We start from the raw sequence: 20788 nt of genomic DNA, 5'->3' as shown, positions 1-20788 counted from the left end.
GTTCAAATGCTTTACCTTAGAAAACACTCCATCGCTAGGTAGATTTCTTCAACGAAGACACTCAAAAACTTTTACAAAGCTCACGAAGGTGCAACACGTCCGGTCTAAGCTGAAGTCTGTCGTTCGCCTCTTTCAAAGGAACTATTTCGCTCTTTTCTGTTAATTCCTATTTTCAGGAACAGCATTTATTTTTTAAAATGCTTCTTCCATTCCTTTGACCTCTGCTATATCAAGTTCTCTCTAAGAGGATTACTTATCTGGCATTGCGAGTGCGATAGACTGAATTTGGGGGCGCGAGTTTAGGTGCTGAACAGCTCAAGTGGCGTTTCCACATTCCTAATGACTATTACCTCGGGGGAAGAACAGACAAATTCGAGGAAAGGAAGGAGGGACAAGTCGGGAACAAACCAGAGTTTCTTGTCTTTGGTTCGAAACTTGTTTGATTGATGCGTGCGAGGTATTCCCACAGCAAACGCACTAAAAAAGCAAGGCCCATCACAACCATCTGTTAGCCATTGCCAGTCTGGATTTAAGAGAAGGTGGGCAGGTATTTGTTACCTTTTTAAGACTCTTCATGGCTTTCTCTAGAGAATGTCTCGCCACGGAGAATGCAGAGTTTGTTGCTGCCTACTGCTTTTTTTCTCTCACTAGCTTCCCGATCTGAAACACTATCACTTGTGTTCACTGGATGCAAAACCAAAATGCAAAACCAAGCTGCCGGTACTGCTACTCATTGTTCTGCTCAGTCTACCTCTGCATCTAGCGTTCTTTTTTTACTCCCCCCTCCCCCCTTGTTTCACTACTGGTCTAAGCATATCTGACATATCTGATATTTATAGCTGTGCAAATTAGGACATCCTCTCACTTTAGATTGTGTTTGGGGTCGGGCCTGACTGGAGCTCCTTTTATAGACGGAAACCAACAAAAGAGCGTGATTGTAAATGCAGTCTCGCTCGCTCCAAACACACATATGGCCTTTTAGCGAGCCATCAGCTTGCCAACTTGTGCCCTTTTGCACACAGTCGGTACTTATGCTGTTGCCAAGCAGCGCCGACGTTTGTTTACACTGGCCAGCTATTTAACATGTCACAAGCTGCAGTTGAAGATCTCTTTCTCTCCCCAATTTGGAATTCCTCGTGCTGCAGAATCTTGTGAGGAGAATGTAGACCAGGGTTCAGCAACCATATTAGTAGGATTCAACATTTTAATAATGTCTTGTTGATCAGTTTTGCCATATTAACGTTATGTTTAATGATGGCATGCATTAAAGTTTAAACTTCCAACATATCTGTACTTTTATTCCATCCATATAGGCAACATACACACCATTTTTCTCCCATAATCAGGACATTGCAATTACATATGAGAGCACTCTACAAGAAGGCTGCCATCCTTTTCATGAAAACATCCAAAGCCGAGTTCAATTCATTAACCCCATCAACCTTCCACCAATCCTGTTTATCAGCAATTAACGAAACAAATCCTCAGAAGAAAAGCAACAAGTACTAGCCAATCAGAGGTCTTTGTGGACTGTGGGTGGGTCTCCCCCAGACCCCACTGCTCTCCGTGCAGGCTCAGTTTCTGCTTTGGTGTGAAAGAGGCGTCAATTGACGGTGACGTGAACTTCATGTTTGCATATTTGTTGATTCTGTCTTTGCTGGTTAACCCGCTCTCTATTTTCTTGCCTCTGATATCTTTGCTTGTACACAACAGCAGCAGAGGGTTCAGTATGAGATAGAAACCTTTGCTTCTCTTGGTTTCTCATTCAGTTTAAATGGTAGAAGTTGTAATTCTCAGTTCATTAATCATCATAATCTAATCAACAACATCTAATTTGAAACTAATTACCACCCTGTGGGTTTGTAACACACTCGTACCCCTTTTATAAACCAGTGATCCCCGTGTCCTCACATCGGGCTGTGCTACAATCTTGTACCTTGTATTCAAACCTCACCCTTTGTGTAGACTTTTTTTTTTTTTTGGCAAAATGAATCGGCAAACGCAAACCAAAGCTTTCATCCATCACTGATTTCCCTCCATCGCTGCGATGCTACACTGAGGAAAATAAATAGAAATAGGACGTGGCTCTATTTTCCAGCTGCAAGCAGCTACGCATGGCAATATGTGCACGCAGAGTGACGAAAACAGCTGATGCCCACACGTTGACGTTGGAATATAATGATCAGGTTTGAGGCATTCTGAGATGCTTGTCAGTTAATTAGCGTGTGCCACCTCTGTATGTTCAGCACTCACCTACAGGCTGCGAAGCTTGCACCGTTGATCCCGTTTTGGGATATTGTGAATTTCTTAATTTCTAAGGAGTATTGCTGTTTCTGCAAAAGTCGCCTCTATACTTTGCTGGTTGGATGATTCAACCCTTATAATGTGGCGTAAGATTTATGACTGCTCTTCTACCAGGCCCCGTGTGTTTGAGATCCACTTCATTGAATGAACCTCTTAAGTAACCGGATACTATAAACGTAGCATGTGAGAGATGTGACCTTTTTTACAAACGCAAAAGGTTTTTTAATAGGTGATATTGATCCTTTCAGGGTGTGGATTGTACACACACACACACACAGTGTCTGTCAGGCTTTGTTAGACCATGAAAGCTTAGACGTTTACAAAAAATATATATATATATATATCTTTAGTTTTTGCCATAAAATTCAGCACCAAGATTACTCAGGAAGCCTCTCACCCCGAGCAGCGAGGGGGCCCCTTCCTCCCCGGCTCAACGGCACCAGACACAGAGTTTTAGCGATCTTAAGTCTAGCTAGCTAATGGGCAAAGTAGGCCATTTGTGTCCAGACAGGAGAATCTTAGCAGAGCTCCCGACTCAGACGACGCCGATTACCGTGTCAGCTCGAGGCAGAGGCAGAGCGAGGGGCCGCACAGCAAAATAATAAGAAAAGAGAAAATACAGGCAGAGGGCAGGTTGTCTGTAAATACAGACTTCTGATGGGTCATACGTGATGATGGAGAGGGATTACTTCTCTGACTCTTTATACACCATTTGTTAGGAAAATCCCACGCATTGTGCCTTTTTTTTTGCTTCAGTTTTAGTTAGTTAATGTAATATCAAAAGCAAACAAATGTTACTGTATAGATACAAACAAACAACAAACAAGGTTATTAAATCTGTAAAAAAAACAGAAATGAAAAACTCCATAGTTGATGAACATAGTTTCTTATTTTTTCTCTAATAAGAATAATCTATATACATATGTGCTCTCTAAATGTAACAACATTTTTTTTTTATTAACATGCAGGCTACTCGTACATAATTCTTTTTGGTTCTAATTGGTTAATTGTGGGATTTTTGAAAGTGAGTGTTATTTGCTTGAGCACATGTGCTTGCATCATTATTCCCACTGTAAGCAATGATCCAGTAGCATCACTAACCTTAACCCTAAATAATGTTAGCCATAGTCACTAATCGGGGAAAACATCAACAATTTTCTGGATATCACAAACATAGCTCCTTTACGTGTATCGCGTGCCAGATCAGCTCTTTTCACTGATGCGACAGAGAAGAGAACAGACATGTAGATTGTTGTTGTCTTTCCTCTGAAGCACATAAAAAGACTGGCTGAGTGAAGCGTCCAGGCTGATCAAGGGACACGGGGAGGGGCAGTGTGGGAGTCGGTCCTGCTCCCTGCTGCACTCTCATGCATTACCACTCATTCACTGTCTGCCACCTTCCCTTATTCTGTCACTCTGTCTCTTTTCCTTCCTCCCACACACTCCTTTCATCCTCGACCTACTTTCTCTGCGGCGGTGGTGCTGGTGGTGGGTGTCGCTCGCTATACGACACGGAGCTTAGTGCGAGAAACACAAAGCAAAACTGGGACAGATTCTCCACGCTGCACAGATCCCTCTGCACCCTTTCTCGAGTCCACTGTGCCGCTCGCTCATTCTGCACCTCAAGTTTGTGCCCCCACATCAGCTCAGTCAGCATCCCCCCCCCCCCTTTAAACTCACACATGCCCGCATTAGCCCCGGGTTCATGAACTTCACAACTATAACTTCCTATAGTGCAAGAACTCTGTAACCTCCACTAATACAAAACCTCTCCTTAAAAAGCACTGCACATTTTAAGCAAAACATTACGCAAAACCACCCTCTGTTTTGAATGCAGTAAAATGCTAGTATAGCGCTCATATAGGAAGAGAAAGCTAAACATGACAAAGAAAGCACACAGGCTGGTAGTCAATGTCATTCTGCTGTTTTGACTTATTTTCATTAGCTTGACGAAAACACTGTTTCGTTCAGAATATGGTTCTGTCGCACCGCTGTTCGCTCTCTGTCGTTCCCTCACTCTTTCCCTGGTGAAAGTGATCCTTGTATCCTAGTGAGTAGAATGAACTCATTTTATGTCTGCAACAGTCTGTTGTGTCTCTCTACACTGACGAAGAGGCGGTCTTGTGTTTCCCCTCAACCCCGGATGACAATAGCCACTCTCTTTTCCTCTTACTGTTGTCTCAGCAGCTTCATATGTGAGATCAGTTGGTTTTGCGGACAGTCGGATTAATCGACAAGAGAATTAATGATAGTTTCGGTTGATTAATTGACTGATTAACCGCTCTGTATCAAGTAATTAAACAATCTGCCGTTTCCAGCTTCTCACAGTGTAACACAATGTAATAACTTTTAATTGTTTTTTTATAGATAATTACAGTCAGAGTGGTCAGACCCTCTCTGAAACTGATCAGTTCTGCTCTCTGGTTTCTTCTTGCTCGTCTGGCTTTGTTTACTTTGCTGGTAGAACAAGCTCATACATTTATTTTGATTGGCTTTTAGTGGTTTATTCACTGACTCTATTTAGCTTACATAGTGTACGATTGTAGTTTTAAAGATACTTCTTTGAACATGCACCATTTTAGTGCAGATTCCAAACTATCAGACAGTAGTACGGCATGACTTTCTGTTCTTGTGAGGTTTTGGCTAATGTAGTTGGACGTTGTCTAACGAGCAAAGATGATTTGGTTTTGGTTCCAGCTCTGCAGCCTTCCTGTTCTCACCTCAGACTTTTTCCTCAGTTACCATGGTGATGGGGATCCCCACAGTGAAGCGGAAGGTGAAGTCTTATCTGTCAGAGACGCTGCGTTCGCTAATAGATAAGCTGTCACCAGAGGAGAAACTTGACTGTGTCATTATTGTCTACGTTGGGGAGGTGAGATCTCATATTTGTACAGCATGAGTCATAAAATGATGCTTCTGCACAAAGAAGTAAAAAAAATAAAATAAAATAAAAAATTATGCGAAAAAGGTCTGCGTGTCTAATGTGTTGTCCTTGTTTTGTTTCCGCAGACTGACGTGGAGTACGTTCACAGCGTGGTAGCTGTCTTGGAGAAAGAGTGAGTACACATCTCTGCTTCCTGACAGACGCACAGAACGGTGGAACTATTGGCGACGCACAGATCTGTGCTTGAGCCGTGCGGGATCCATTCGTATTTTTTTAACAATTTGTTCGTACTTTACGAACAAGCTTGCTTCACACCATGCGTGCGCACAAATGATGAAGGCCCGGCTGCCCTAGAAAAAACCCCCAAAAAACCCCATTTAACTAAATGCATGGCATATTAGAACTGCATTAGTTAAAAGGGGCTTTGATAGACAACAATATTTAAAACTGTTAACTTACTAATGCATTGGACACATTTATAAAATAACCATCATGTTGCTGTCCATTCATCCTCCTCAATTATTCTCATAATTAAAAGTGTGTCTCAGTCCCAGTTTACACAGGAGCATATGAGATTATCCATATTGAAATGTGACCGTTTTGGTTTTCATTGTTTTTATTGACATGGTCTATAATGATCTGCTACTCCCACCAATTTCTAGTGCCACGAAATTGCGCAAATGTAGCGAATGTTAATTGGTAGCCAACTGGTTAATTGGTAGCCTATTAACAGGCACGCAGGGGAATATACATGATTGCAATTTACCTCCAAGCAGGTGTTAACATGGCATATGTAGCCTCACTGGAAGATATACAAGCACTTCTTTGAGCGCAAATGAAGAACGTTTCTACACACGTATTAGTGATTGAGGCCCGTCGTGACGGAGTGAGAGTGAAGTGTGTGTTTGTGTGTTTCACCGTAGCAACATGACCATCTTTCTTCAGGTTTTCTACGGAGCTGAGTTCAGGCTTGCTGGAGGTGATCTCCCCGCCGGCCGCCTATTACCCCGAACTCGCCAACCTCAAAGAGACTTTTGGAGACTCCAAAGAGAGAGTCAAGTAAGCCACTCACGTAGCCGAGACATCTGTGTCATCTGTATGTTCACTGCTCTGACCTCCAATCAGGATGAAAAAATGTGATAGAAATCACTATGGTAATCGTGCTGAAACCGGAGAAATGGACTGCAGGAGAGCTGTGAAGAAGTAGAAGGATGAGTCAGGGGGAAAGTGGGAGGGAGTGAGCAAGCGAGAGCTTTTAGGTCGGCTGCCGAGGTACTTAGTATTCCACGGGCATTTCTCAAAGTCAGATCAAGGTCATCAGCAGCAGCACCCTCGATCTCTCTCTCTGTAGTGCTCCCTCTAATTATCCTCTGTACTTATCTTCTCTTTATAGTCGGCTAACAACTGGCTTCATTAGAAATCTGTTCATGCTGTGTTTTTTTGCTTACTACATACAGTACATACTCTGATAATACCCTTTAGGCCCAGAGGATTGTGCCTTATATGTTTGTCTGTGCCCTCATATTTATGGTGTCTGTTCACCTGAGTGTTAAGTGTGTGTGTGTGTGTGCGCCACCTTCAACACCTGCACCCTGGAAGCATCACAAACACCTGCAGCCAGCGGTGAACGGCCATGAGTCAGACTGCAACAAGGGCAGATCGTTCCGATCAAACCATTAGTGTGACAGCATCGCTCTATAAATTATTCACAGAGAGCCTGTTGTTCCGTGTACCTGGGATTACCTGATTTGCACAATTGAGTTTTTTTGCAGTGATTCTTATGTCTCAGAGGGAAACTTTTCAAATACAGTGAGGTGACGTGTGTTTTCATTCATGTATAGTTTCATGCATGTTTATCAGTGACTTCTTCCTTCTTCTTTTTTTTAGATGGCGAACCAAGCAGAATCTGGACTATTCCTTCCTCATGATGTATGCTGTGAGCAAAGGAGTTTATTATGTCCAGGTATGTCTTTAAATAGATAAATGAATAAAAGGAATGTTTCCATAGCAACTCTCGCTGGAGCGCATTTATGAAGGGCTTCAGTTACTCATGGGTGTCGGTGTCGGTGTGAAAGCCTGTTACCAGGCAAACACCGGTTTGCTTTTAGTCAGGAGCATGTCATACCAAATTAAAACATGGTGAGTACTTGAAGCAAATGCATGTTGTTGCAGTCATTCATCAGAGCCGGTGTTGTTTCACTTATTCTTAGCCTAATCCTCTTAGACTTCTACAGCTCTTATCTGTCCTCTTGGCTAAACTAGGCGTCCAATTTGGGAATGTTTATTCAAATGTTTACTCTCCGATTTAGCAGATTTGAATCGCTAACACCAGCCGTCCGCGGTTTCCGTTTCACTGTGTTGTTAATCTTTCCGCTCTCATTCACGGCGTGTGTGTCATTTCCAGTCTTTGCTCTCACCTGAGGGGAAGAGGTATTGTCTGTCTACTCTAGTTTAGTGTAGCGACCTAGAAGTGTGTCTTAGCTCGGTTCAGAGTGTAGTCCCTGAGGCCCCCCCCTCCTGCTTCTCACCCTCTCCATCAACATTATTCGTCAACTCTTAAAAAGTATTTTCTCCTGTCTGTCTGTGCCTCTGTTCCCTCAGCTGGAGGATGACATTGTGGCCAAGCCCAACTACTTTGCCACTATGAAGAACTTTGCCCTGCAGCTCTCGTCAGAGGACTGGATGATCCTGGAGTTCTCTCAGCTGGGCTTCATCGGTACGACACATTAAGCATGCGATCAATACTCGGTATCCACCGGGGGTCTGTCGAATGCTGCAAGATCTGCAAAGCCAAACCGGTGGCCTTGCTTGCTAAACGGTCTCGCAAAAGTGATCATCAACTCATTCTCTTAACTCAGGATTTTCAGATCCACTCGGCAAAGCGTTCACGTGCTCAGAGACTTGTTGGATTTATGATAAACGGTCAAATGCACCAATGATGGATCTGCAGCAGCCAGTAAAGAAAAGATGGAAATGATATTGATCGGCATAGAAATTGGGTCATTGTAAAGTACTATGATTTGGCAGGGGAAAGCACATCACTACAATATGTAAATGAGGAGTGGGTATATTTTTAGTCCAAACAAAACAATTCTTGTTCTCCATCCATCCATTTTCCTCCGCTTATCCGGGGTCGGGTCGCGGTGGCAGCAGGCCAAGCAGGCTGACCCAGACTTCCCTCTCGCCCGCAACATTTTCCAGCTCATACTGGGGGATCCCGAGGCGTTCCCAGGCCAGCTGGGAGATATAATCCCTCCAGCGTGTTCTGGGTCTTCCCCGGGGTCTCTTCCCAGTTGGACGTGCCTGGAGAACCTCCAGTGGGAGGCGTCCAGGAGGCATCCTAATCAGATGCCCGAACCACCTCAGCTGACTCCTTTCGATGCGAAGGAGTAGCGGCTCGACTTTCGCGAATCGCCACCTTACGCCACGAATTCCCTCCTGATGTCCGAGCTCCTTACCCTATCTCTAAGGCTGAGCCCGGCCACCCTACGGAGGAAACTCATTTCGGCCGCTTGTACCCGCGACCTTGTCCTTTCGGTCACGACCCAGAGTTCGTGACCATAGGTGAGGGTAGGAACGTAGACCGACCAGTAAATTGAGAGCTTTGCCTTCCGGCTCAGCTCTCTCTTCACCAAGACGGTCCGGTGCAGCGCCTGCTTTACTGCTGCAGCCGCACCGATCCGCCTGTCGATCTCCCGCTCCATCTTACCCTCACTCGTGAACAAGACCCCGAGATACTTAAACTCCTTCACTTGAGGTAGGCACTCCGTCCCCACCTGGAGGGAGCAATCCACCGGTTTCCGGCAGAGCACCATGGCCTCGGATTTGGAGGTGCTAACTCTCATCCCCGCCGCTTCACACTCGGCTGCAAACCGCCCCAATGAATGCTGGAGGTCACGATCCGAGGAGGCCAACAGGACCACATCGTCTGCAAATAGCAGAGAGGTGATCCCGAGACCCCCGAACCTGACGTTCTCCACCCCCCGGCTGCGCCTAGAAATCCTGTCCATGAAAGTCACGAACAGGACCGGTGACAAAGGGCAGCCCTGGTGGAGGCCAACACCCACCGGGAACGTGTCTGACTTATTGCCGAGAATGCGGACACAGCTCCTACTGCAGTCGTACAGAGACCGGATCGCCCGTTGTAACGGGTCCGGCACCCCATACTCCCGCAGCACCCCCCACAAGAACCCCAGAGGGACCCGGTCGAAAGCCGATCGAAAGAAGAATTCTTGTTCTTGTTCAGCGTAATGGTTTAATCATCTCGTTAATGATGATGAATGCTTCTGTGTAGAACCAATGAATGTCTGTAAACCCCCTGATTCTCTCTCTCCTACAGGGAAAATGTTCCAGGCTCCGGACCTGAACCTCATTGTTGAGTTCATTTTCATGTTCTACAAGGAGAAGCCCATCGATTGGCTGCTGGACCACATTCTCTGGGTGAAAGTCTGCAATCCTGAGAAAGATGCGGTATGCACTGTGACTACTGTATAGATACGAGTGACCTTGTAAGGGGAGTGGGTGTCGTCATTACTCCCTTGTCCTTTTCTTTTTCAAAGAAACACTGCGAGCGTCAGAAGTCCAGCCTACGTGTGCGGTTCAGACCTTCCCTGTTTCAGCACGTGGGACTCCATTCTTCTCTTGCTGGAAAGATCCAAAAGCTCACAGTCAGTCTCACGCCCTCACAGTTATTTATTTGCAAAAACAGTAGAGGCTGCTTCCTGTGTAGAAATGTTGATTTCCCCCTCTGTCTGTAGGACAAGGACTTCCTGAAGCCACTGCTCCATAAGATGCACGTCAACCCCCCAGCTGAGGTCTCCACTTCAGTGAAGGTATCATGCCAGGGTTCCAATAAAAAATATGATCTCTGGATCTTTTGCTTTACAGTTAGTTTTACAGTTTCAATGAGTATGCACCCATTTCAAAAACCGAGCAAACGCAAAGTGACACAAAGTTATTCCTTAAACATTACAATAAATGTTTCTGTGTTTTTAATCATGTGTGAACATGGACATGTGAACGGCACTGATTATATCTCTGTGTTGTTGTCCTCGTATTGCATTTATTTATGTGATATGGACCTATGTGTCTGTTGAATTTGTATATTCTAATTCATTAAAACAATCATAAAAGCAATAACTAATTAATGTAATAACCCCCAACTTCATTAGTCAATCAATCAAGGTGGAACAACACATGTGTTTTGTGTTACACAGGTGTATCAGGGTCACACGCTGGAGAAGACGTACCTAGGAGAGGACTTCTTCTGGGCCATCACTCCCACTGCAGGAGACTACATCCTCTTCAAATTTGACCGACCTGTTAGCATAGAGAAGTACGTATGAAGGCCTTTATGTGACTGTTGCATTCAAATCATTTGGCGAGCGCGCATATCATCATGATCATACGGGCACATGCAAAAATCTTTTCACTTCATGTCCGCCTGTTGCTCTTTAGTGAACCAGGTTTAGCTTCACTGTGTGTGTGTGTGTGTGTCTCTCTTCAGGGATCAGGCTGAGCTAATGAGAGTGCTCTAAAATAAGCATTCTCTGGCCTGCCTCCTACTCTCTGTGGAGCCGGGGGTAGAGTGGGAGAAAGATGGTGAATATAAAGAGAGCTGATTGCGAGATTGACGGCCCGCATCAGAACAGACCTGAAAGCGATGTTAATATTTGTTCACGGGGATATTCATTTTAGAGCGATGAATGTTTCCGCTGCTCTCGTAAAGATAATGTTCGGTCAGCGAGACGAGTGTGCGAGTCTGTCTGTCAGTCACTCAGCCAGTGAGTGGGACAGGGCCTGTCTAGTGTTCCACTGTCTGACTCTGGAGTGTTTTGTCTGCTTTTGAATGGCACCAATTAATGGAACCAACTGGTTCAGAGTCTTTGGCTATGCTGATTAGACAACGTCTCTTCAGCAGTTGGTCGGGAGATACAAAATACTTTATGATCCGTCACTGTCTTTGTCTCTGGCTGGCATTCATCCCCCATCTCCTACTCTCCGGCTGTTAAACATTTAACACAAGTAAATACGGTGCACCAGCGATCTGAAAATGACTCTTTTCTTTTGGATAAAGTAAGGGATTCATGATTGTTTTATTTCTTCTTTGAATCTGACCCTAAATCTAAAGTGCAGCTCATATTCCACACTGTGCGCATGCTTTGTGAAATCAAATCATCCTCCATGTAATATACTGAGATCCCTCAGTAGGCTAAAATAGAAGATATACTGGAATTCATGTTCAGAGCCTGTAGCTATAACCTGAATATAAGATCTGAGAAGCATAAGCTTTGAAAGTATATCCCACTCACCCTCAACCCCTGATGACAAAAGGGGTGTGCACACTTTTGCAAACTCACTTTTTCATTTTATAATCATAACTTTCCTGACTAACCTACTGCCCACGAGTGACTTTAGATTTATTAGTCTTTATTAAACAAGGACCATGCACAAAAATGATAATCTCACATTGAGCAGAGATGATTTATGGCAGACCGAACACTAAACCGTTCATTTACATGCAACACCATTGCATAGTCTCTATCCCACTATGTAACGATGGGCCGTGTGCATCCGAGTGGCAGCTAGCATGAGGGCAAAGTGCAAAGAAAATCCTTATCCATGGGCGTCAATATTAAAAATAAATGCTTGATTTGGTTGGCAGGTTCCTGTTTCGCAGTGGTAATCAAGAGCACCCGGGGGACAAGATCGAGAACACAACAGTGGAAATACTGCCTGTTTCGGTAGGGACACACACACACACACACACACACACACACACACACACACACACACACACACACACACACACACACACACACACACACACACACAGTCTGTCACCCTTCTGTGGTGTGCTGTGCAAACTGTTTTGATTCAATTCCATTGAGTGGTTGCTCTTAGGGACATAGCCTATTGATTATTGACAGGAATGTGAGTGTGACAGAGGCAATACATTCTGACACTGCGATTCACGCTACCAGTCTAGGCACAGATACTAGCATCTGCTCAAATGACAAATCATTTACGATTTCGTTCGTCTCATGTTTTATTCCGCGATACATCTTTCCCTGTGTTCGTATGTTAGGAACCTGGACTGCAGACCAAAGAGAAGTACAAGCGAACTGAAGACCGCTTTTACAGGATCGGTAGGTGGATTTGACTGACTTGGTGTGTGTGTGTGTGTGTGTGTGTGTGTGTGTGTGTGTGTGTGTGTGTGTGTGTGTGTGTGTGTGTGTGTGTGTGTGTGTGTGTGTGTGTGTGTGTGTGTGTGTGTGTGTGTGTGTGTGTGTCCTACAGTGATACAAAAAGTGTGTGAAATGTTCTCAATCACTGCCTTTTTCTTTTCCAAAAGTTATCTGGAGTTTTCTGCTCTTCCTGCAGATATTTTTTGGTTGTTTCTTAGCTTTTTTTGAAATGTGATGGTTGAATAAAGTTCATAATCTTCCAGTGAGTCAGTTAATAATTACCCAAGTTAATTATTGACTGTGTATTGTACTCTATCTATAAATATGATTAATAACACCTCACATGTGCTTTGTGTGTGTGCTTAAACACACAGGTCAGTTTGAGAAGGGTGTGGCCGAAGGTACTGTAGATCCTTCTTTCAATCCCATCATAGCACTTCGGCTTTCAGTGGTCAAAGACTCAGCAGTGTGGGCCATCCTCAGTGAAGTAAGCCAATCACACACCGCGCCTGTTTTCTTCTCTTGTCCAATCGGATCATAAAAAAAACACTTTTCTCCAGATGTTCACTGCCTCCTTGTTTCTGTCCGTTAACGCATGTGATGTTCTGCTTTCCTCTTGCAGGTACATATAAAACGGATCGCTGGCTGACTGTTCTGGAGCGGGCACATGAATCATGGCCCTTGGGGGACCAAAATCCTCCTAGATTGCTTACGCGGGGCCTCTGGCACCCAGCAGTGAAATCATGAGAGCCCGCTAGAGTTGCTCGTCTGAGCTTGTCTGAGGAACGCCACCTCTCTGTCCCCGCTGTTCCTAATGTACTTTGCTTTGCTTCTCATCGATCGATTTCTCCATTCCCCCCCCCCCCCCGCCTCACTCTTGTGCTCTTAATCATTTGTGAGAATGTGAATACTACTGTCCTAAAGAACAACCGTGGAGTGTGTATGAAGACATCTGTTCCCAGCTCTGGCTCTCAAAGTGATTGCGCTGTTCAGCAGCTTTGAACACAATCGGACAACGCTTGGACAAACAGGACAAATCATCACATCTGGGGAGAACCAGTCAGCTGGCCCACTGGTGTAGATGCTGCCAAATCCTCCTCCTGTTACTCAATGCTGCCACCTTGGGGCCAGCTGGGGCATTGCACTGTCACTAGCGCCCCAGCAGAAGCCCAACGATGATCAAGTATGTTGTGATCACTAACGGCCAGTTGCTCTCTGTTCTCGACAGAGATGACGGAGCTCTAGATCAACACCAGCCCGAACGACAACGCTTCCCTCGCTCCCAGAGTATTGTCAGCAGCCACGCTCAAATACTCCACTTGTCCTGAAAAACAAACTGGGGATGAGCTCACTGTTCCTAAACCCTGCCTGTAGCCGGTCAGTAAACAACGTTGACCCTACCATAGGCCAGATTCCATGGTAACCACCCCAATCCATCATGAAAAGTACCACGAAACTCTATCTGTCTCACCTCCTGTCTGACGGGCTGTGTGACCTCGGTGTCCATTTATAGTAAACCAATCAGACATTGCCTTGGCGTCATTTTCCTGAAGGAATATATTGTTATATTGATATATTATTACAGCTTTGACGATCTATGAAGGTGACTTAATTTATTTGAAATAAATCTTTAATTTGTACAAGAGGTAAAATATATTTTTATTCTACTAAGAGATGTTTATGGTAGTTCAGAGTCTGTTTTTATTTGTGTAATTTTTTTTTTTCGCTACTGTACATTTTCTTTTCATTATTACAGCTACTTGCGAAGTTGCTTTTGTCTGCTGGTGCAAGTAGCTTGGTCCGCTTCTTTTCACTTGAAGCGAAACGTTGCAACTAAAACGATTCATTTTGATTTCTTGAAGTCTGAACGGTTGGAGAGTTGTGAATAGATTTTCTTGAAGAAGTTGTGGGTCAAAATTGGAAAAAAATGTGCCTTATATCCAGGTCCCTTGAAATTGTCTCAGCAACATTATTCCAATTTCTCACGCTTGCCTACACTTTGATTGCTGGATATACTCATATTTTTTAAATAACACACACTGTCCTATTAGGGATTGGGTGTTAAGAACAATATTTCTGTGTTGCGCCATGTGAAAGTGATAGAAAGAGAATAGGTTTTTGTACCAGATTACCATCTGAAACGGCATGATTTGCACTGCTTTTTCACTATTTTTGTTATCACCACACGCTTCACCATTGTACTTAAATGTGCCATCGCATAGACGATGCTCATTTCCCTGACTCCTCCAAATCTACACAACAATCTTTTGTCTAATCGAGTATCTGTTTTGCGATTGGATAAAATACTATGACTACTGATTATTGCAAAGTTCGCCTCTGTAATGTAGACTTTCACTGATTGCAAACATTTAAATAAGCAATGAGCATTATCTGTCTTTCTGTCCCTCACTCTCCTGCCTCATTTAATAGTTTATTGAAATTCACTGGACATGTTTTGTGTTCGTGTGCGTGTGGCCAATGTTTTGAGTGGAAGCCATTTAAATGAAACTTGACTCATTTTGCAGCTTAGTGGTTTATTCAAGTGCCTTTCGGTGGAATAGATTTTTTTGCTAATCATCTTGTTCACATGCATGATCATTATTTGTAATTCATAAACTGTTTTTTTTTTGGTCAGAGCAGGTGCCTCCACCCCCTCTGACCATCCATGCTAGAGCTGTAGTCAAGAAAACTGATTTTTAAGCTGAACGCTTGATCGCCGCTTCTTCATCAGATTTTTTTAATTGGGAGAAGATGAGAGCAAGCCACCTAAATGGTGGAACATTAAAAGGGGGAAAGACATTTTCAGTACTGCTAACAGGATTGGCTTCTCCCTCTTGGCCTGTATCCACATACAGACAGGAAGTGAACGCATGAAAACAGCATGAACAATCATGAATCTCCCTCTGATTTCTGTATTCGGTGGAAGTGGACTTGGGACAAAAAAAAAAAAAAAAGGAACTCTTTCCTTGATCGACAACCCCATACATACACCTATCAGTTCATGTGCCTTCATCGTGTACATGTGTATGTCTGCTTCTGATGTTTTTGAAATCATTTTTCATGGACATCTTTGAAATAAATGATAAAAGTTGTTGGAAGTCATCGCCATTTTCATTGTTGTGATTTTGTTCTACTTGCATTACTCATGCCATTTGCATCACCCGGTTTGATTTCGGAAAACATTTGTAAAGCAAAGTAAATCTATTGCGAACATGACCAGAAGATCCATGATAAGTAGTTTTGTTTTACTTTTCACAATTAGATGATTTGTCTAAAAAAAAAATGTAACTACATGAAAAAACTACAAACCTTCCCAGCATGGACTTCTCTGCGTCGATGTGCTTCCGTTTTCCCATCATGCAGTTTGAGAAACATGGCGGCTGAGAGCTTTCATAACATTGGTGCCACCGTTAACTAGCGCATTCTTGCTCTTGTGAATTTATGAATAAGTGAACATTGGCGTTAAAGTGGATTCTGCACAATGCCGAAATATTACGAGGACAAAGAGGAAGACACCAGAGCCTGCGCCGGCATCAGAGAGGACTTCAAGGCGTGTCTCCTTCAGAACGACTGCGTGGTAAAGGTAAGTGAACGTCCTCTGGTCGTAACGTCTTAAAGTAAGTAAGATGTAGTAAGTACATGTTTGAAACGGTCCGTTGTTGGACCATATTAATGTTAACGTTAGTCTACAAACACCTGGAGTTGAACAGTCACCTTTAAGCCACCTAAATTGAACAGTTACCGGTCACCTCTGCAACAACCAACCACAAGCAGTTTGTAACAAACCGGAACTGAACGTAACGCCGAACTCCACTGTAGAAACTGACCTTTTAATATGGAGTTGATGTGAGACGAGGTTCAATTCGGTGTCAACTTTGCTCCTTAAAGAATACGTATTGCTTCGTTTGCTAGCTAAAAAGCTAACGCAATGCTAGTAACCATAACTACTTAAGAAAAATAAGTTACAGTATAAGCTAAGCTGCTCTGTCAAAACATCTCACACCATCAGAAAGCATCGGATTCATTACAAGTTCAGTGTTAAATCTTGTTTAAACGGGTCAATGTGACTTGTATATCAGGTTCTAATATATTTGTGGGAGAGAATGCACATTGTGCTCATGGGAAGTGCCCAGTGTATTATAACTGGTTTCTTATTTTGTCAGGAGGGGAAGCTGCCCAGTGAGTGTTTGAAGGAGGGCCACTGCAAAGCCCTGCAGACATCTTTCTTTGAGTGCAAAAGGTCAATGGTGAGTCAGCGGTAATTACTTTGCACATCTGAAAACATTTGTGCATTTGGAAGATTAAAGAGTGCAGGGAATGTTTTATCTTCCTCTTTCCATTTGTGACTGTAAGCTGCGTTTTCTCATGTTGACCCAAAGCACAACGAAACAGAAATTATATTGAAAACGAATGCCTGATGTTGACCTTAAATTCTGTCTTGTACAAAGATAACTCCACTCCTGTTTTTAAGCTGCACACTGACCAATGTCTGTCCTCTTCTGACAGCTGGACACGAGGTCGAGATTCAGAGGAAGGAAAGGCTATTGAGGACCCGCCTGATGCAGCCGTGTGGTAGAGTGAACTCTGGATGAGCAAGTGTCAACACTTCTAATGATTCAAATCGTCCATCAGCGCTGCTCACGGGTCAGTGCAGCTTCACAACCTCATCTGAAGCGCATGTTTCAAGAAAATTTGGAGCAAAGGACTACCAAATGTTAAAAGAACAATGTACGCAAAAGGATTACCAACTCTACAGCAACATGTAGTGCTGACAAAACACTGGAGCTGTTTTCTTTGTGTGTGTACGTGTGTGTTTGTGCTATGAGAAACTTAATATAATGAAATAATTAATAAAGTGCTGTCATCAAACTCACATCTGATTAAAACATGATTTATAGTGTAAACAACTGTTTTTATGATGTCACAATTGAGGTAAACCTTAACATTACATCATTTTAAAGCGGCCGTCATCATCTGCTTGAACTTCTCCATGTCCACCTTCTTCATGATGCAAGCCTTGTGAGCCTTCTTCAGAAAGCCCACAGTGTCCATGATCATCATGCCTCTGGTGTGCGTGCCCGTCAGCTCTACGCTGACCGGATAATGGTCGCTTTCTGTGATGAACGAGTCGTCCACGGCGGCGGCCATGGCGTACGAGTCGCAGGAGACGAAACCTGTGCCGGCGACAAACTCCTTCTGCAGGCGCTCGCTCTGTGACGCCTCGATGCTGTGCTGGAACACCCGCGCCATGAAGCGAGCCTTGTCGGTGTCCTGCGCCAACCAGGCGTCGCAAAACTCCTGTCGACACCAGAATAAATGTGAACACAGAGCAGGATTGTGTCTCCGATGAATACGTTGATGCATTAACTTATTAAAAAAGGGTTATGTGCTGTAATTAGTCTGAGGAATTAATATGTTGCAATGTGTAAAAAAAGCCTTGCCCAGGATAGCTTGCTGTAGCAGGTGAACTCCCAGCAGGCCAAGTAGGTGGGACACTGGTAGTCGTTCAGTACGATGTAGGCAGCTTCTGGATCAGCAGCGAAATTGAACTCGCCGCACACCGTAGTGTTTCCTCGAGCTGAAGGAGAAAAGAAAGACACTGATTACACACTGAACTCCACCATTACAGGATGTGGACAGAATAATGAGAACACTTGAACAGACAAGGATTTAAAATCTGAAGTTGTTTGATTCAAATTACAAACACTGGGGTCACACTTAGGGGTGCAGCCAATAATCGTATCTCGATTAATTGTCTCGTGTTTTTGTCAGAATAGCAGAAACTTATGGAAAATATTGACTTGCTTTACCTGACCAACAGTCCAAAACCCCAAAATATTCAGTTTATAAAGCAGAAAATCCTCGCCCTTTTTAGAGGTGCAATGGTGAAAGAAATGGAAAAGTCCATTTCCTCAAAGTCCATGATTTTGTCTAACCCTCTAATTCTGTGTCACCTTCACCACCTTTTGGTTCAAGTTCATGATTTCACTGACATTCAGTGTTGCCTCCCATGATGTAGAGCCCTCGGAGTTTGCTCGGTAGAGACGGATCCATCTTCACAGCCAGAGCCAGGTTGGTGAGAGGGGCCGTGGCAACCAGAGACACCTGGGGAATAAACCTAGACTTAAAAGACCTAAAAGGGATAAACACACACATACACAAACCTGTCTAACACCTCTCTCACCTCCCCTGGGTTCTCATTGACAATCCTGATCATGGCCGACACAGCGCCCTCCTTCTGAACCAGGTCCAGACCGGGAGCGTTGGGGTCAGGAGCGTCTCCCAGCCCGTCCTGTCCGTGGAAGTGTCCCGCATCAATGCTGTTCCCGAGGATCGGCTTAGCTGCACCTTTAAACACTGGAATCTGAAAAAAAGAAGAGCACAACAGATGAAACAAACATGTATACTGCTGTTATTACTACACAGCTGTTTTCTGACCATCCATGCAACGGTTTTCCTTGTTATGCTAATTCACACTACAAGATATGATGATACAAATTATGAGACATCAGTTTGCAAATTATACAACCATAATAGATGTTAAATGATTCTACTTTACTTCCGACTGAATTATTGAATAACAGATATTTGGATGATTATTATTAATTATTGGTCAACAAAACTCTTCTGTACATTTTCCTTACAAAGATGTAGTATATCTAGTATGCTATGCTAGTTTTTCAAATACACTGTATAACAAATCTGGACTATATGACATTAGGCTTTTCTGAAGTACTCTTCTGGAACATTTAACACCTTAAATAGATACAGCCGTTGACAGCAGGGAGACGGGGAACAACATGAAAAAAGTGTTCAGTCTATATTTGTAGGCACTGGTATGATGGGATTGATGACCGTCTGGTCGATTAATGGCAAGTCTAAACAACAGACTTTTCCATTGAGTGAGACAAAGCGCTTTATGTGTAAAACTAAATTACAAGCAGTGGTTACATTTAATATAATCACCAAAATAACATTGTGTCGAATGTTTGGTTTTATTTCCTTTTTCACTCCCCATTTTCCCCAACATTTATTTTGGAATTCAAATGCAGTCGTCTAATATTGATATCTACTCACGCTACTTTTCTACTCAAGCTATCTGAGCCCACACCGGTTGTGCCCTTTCGTCCAGTTCCTGCCCCAATGTCATGCGGCTTGACAAACAACAAGTCATTGTTGGGCCGTTTTATAAACGGCACACATGGCGCCAGTGATTGCCTTGCTGCACTCAAACACATTGATGATGGTCAATAAAAATAAAAAAAAGACAATACTCAGCAGTAAAACATGTCAGCATCATAAAATGTCTACACTGTATGGAGAACAACAGTAACCTCCTGCACCCACCCACCTCAAGTTTACTGCAGACTTGCAGCACTCGCAGTGTGTTCTTACACACATTCTCCACCGTGGTGTTTCCATGCACACAGGTGATGCCCAGGAGCTCCACGTTGGGGGCGGCCAGCGCCAACATGATGGCCTGAGCATCGTCCACCCCACAGTCTACATCCACCAGCAGCTTCTTGCTCATCGTGGACCCTGAGGAGCAAAGACTACGGTCCAATAAGAACAAAACACTGCTGAGAGCGACTGTTACTACTCTCCTCCAGTAAGATGGACACAACGTTTACCCTAGATCAGGGTTATAGAGAGCTGTGGTGAGCTCTGCTGGCTGTTTAATTCACACCTACTTGTAGCTGAGTGGGAACAAGATGAACTGCACTGTTTGAGGACTCTCTCTCTCACAGAGCGGAACCAAAGACGGTCAGCTGCAAACAACCTTTGAGCAACAAGAGGTAAATCAGAATCTGAATGGAGAGCGGGCTGAGTGTATGTAACAGGAAGCAAAGGGTAATAATAACTAAGCTTCTTCTTAATCAATGTCTAACAGAATAAACACACCACTTGTTGCAAGTGTCCCATGCAAAACACATTCAAATTGAATTAATACAAAGAAGTACATTTACAGTGAAAGGTGAAGATCCTTAACTTTAGTCAAATTAGTAATAGGAAAAAAAATACTCCATAAATTGTATACATTGTCACAGTCCTGATTTTGAAACGTTTGTATCATTGGCAAAATGTGTGTGTTTAAATATAGTGACAAGATTCATTTCTGTAATTTCTTCTTTCACGAGCCTTCAAATGTCTTCCACGAGTTCATTAATCTGTTTGGTCGACAGATGCACGCAACAACCTAACATGACAACTGTTAGAGAGAAATATGACGACGTTGCAAGTATCGGTGTCTGTGTGAAGTGTCTCAAGCGTCTCTTCAGCTTTTAGATCACATGTGTAAAAGAGCAGTCTCGTCTCACCTCCACGCAGAGCCGCTGAAAACGTGGAATGGTGTTGCAGCACATCGGACTAAAGTCACCGCCATGCAGACAGACGGGGACCTGAGAGGAGGATC

At 43.7% G+C, this 20788-nt stretch overlaps 3 protein-coding genes across 3 annotated transcripts in view; 2 read left to right on the top strand and 1 right to left on the bottom strand.

The window, feature by feature from the left end:
- mgat4a (alpha-1,3-mannosyl-glycoprotein 4-beta-N-acetylglucosaminyltransferase A) overlaps positions 1 to 15369 on the top strand; it is a 29310-nt gene extending 13941 nt beyond the window's left edge. Inside the window, exons 4-16 of the mRNA XM_079169558.1 lie at positions 5043 to 5176; positions 5314 to 5360; positions 6134 to 6247; positions 7076 to 7151; positions 7790 to 7904; positions 9528 to 9658; positions 9748 to 9855; positions 9946 to 10020; positions 10405 to 10523; positions 11853 to 11931; positions 12276 to 12336; positions 12750 to 12862; positions 12998 to 15369. Coding sequence (XP_079025684.1) covers positions 5043 to 5176; positions 5314 to 5360; positions 6134 to 6247; positions 7076 to 7151; positions 7790 to 7904; positions 9528 to 9658; positions 9748 to 9855; positions 9946 to 10020; positions 10405 to 10523; positions 11853 to 11931; positions 12276 to 12336; positions 12750 to 12862; positions 12998 to 13024 — 1199 coding nt within the window. The 3' untranslated portion in view covers positions 13025 to 15369. The remainder of the gene's footprint in view (positions 1 to 5042; positions 5177 to 5313; positions 5361 to 6133; positions 6248 to 7075; positions 7152 to 7789; positions 7905 to 9527; positions 9659 to 9747; positions 9856 to 9945; positions 10021 to 10404; positions 10524 to 11852; positions 11932 to 12275; positions 12337 to 12749; positions 12863 to 12997) is intronic.
- A 374-nt stretch (positions 15370 to 15743) lies between these two features.
- Positions 15744 to 17240, top strand: coa5 (cytochrome C oxidase assembly factor 5). The gene is made up of 3 exons (XM_079170036.1): positions 15744 to 15958; positions 16539 to 16622; positions 16882 to 17240. The coding sequence occupies exons 1-3, from the start codon at positions 15857 to 15859 to the stop codon at positions 16921 to 16923; spliced, it is 228 nt and encodes a 75-aa protein (XP_079026162.1). The 5' UTR covers positions 15744 to 15856; the 3' UTR covers positions 16924 to 17240.
- Positions 17241 to 17325: 85 nt separating this feature from the next.
- On the bottom strand, positions 17326 to 20113 carry LOC306703782 (inosine-uridine preferring nucleoside hydrolase; the record flags this gene model as incomplete). Its single annotated transcript, XM_079169851.1, has 6 exons — positions 20067 to 20113; positions 19727 to 19928; positions 18560 to 18739; positions 18369 to 18480; positions 17817 to 17953; positions 17326 to 17673 (listed from the first exon to the last, which is right to left on the bottom strand). Exons 2-6 carry the CDS (start codon positions 19904 to 19906, stop codon positions 17326 to 17328), a joined length of 957 nt encoding a protein of 318 aa, XP_079025977.1. The 5' UTR covers positions 19907 to 19928; positions 20067 to 20113.
- Positions 20114 to 20788: the final 675 nt, after the last annotated feature.

This window comes from Pholis gunnellus, assembly GCF_910591455.1.
Source record: "Pholis gunnellus genome assembly, chromosome: 12".
Taxonomy (NCBI): domain Eukaryota; kingdom Metazoa; phylum Chordata; class Actinopteri; order Perciformes; family Pholidae; genus Pholis; species Pholis gunnellus.
Note: the sequence above shows the minus strand (reverse complement) of the source record. Positions and strands in the feature narration are given on the sequence as shown.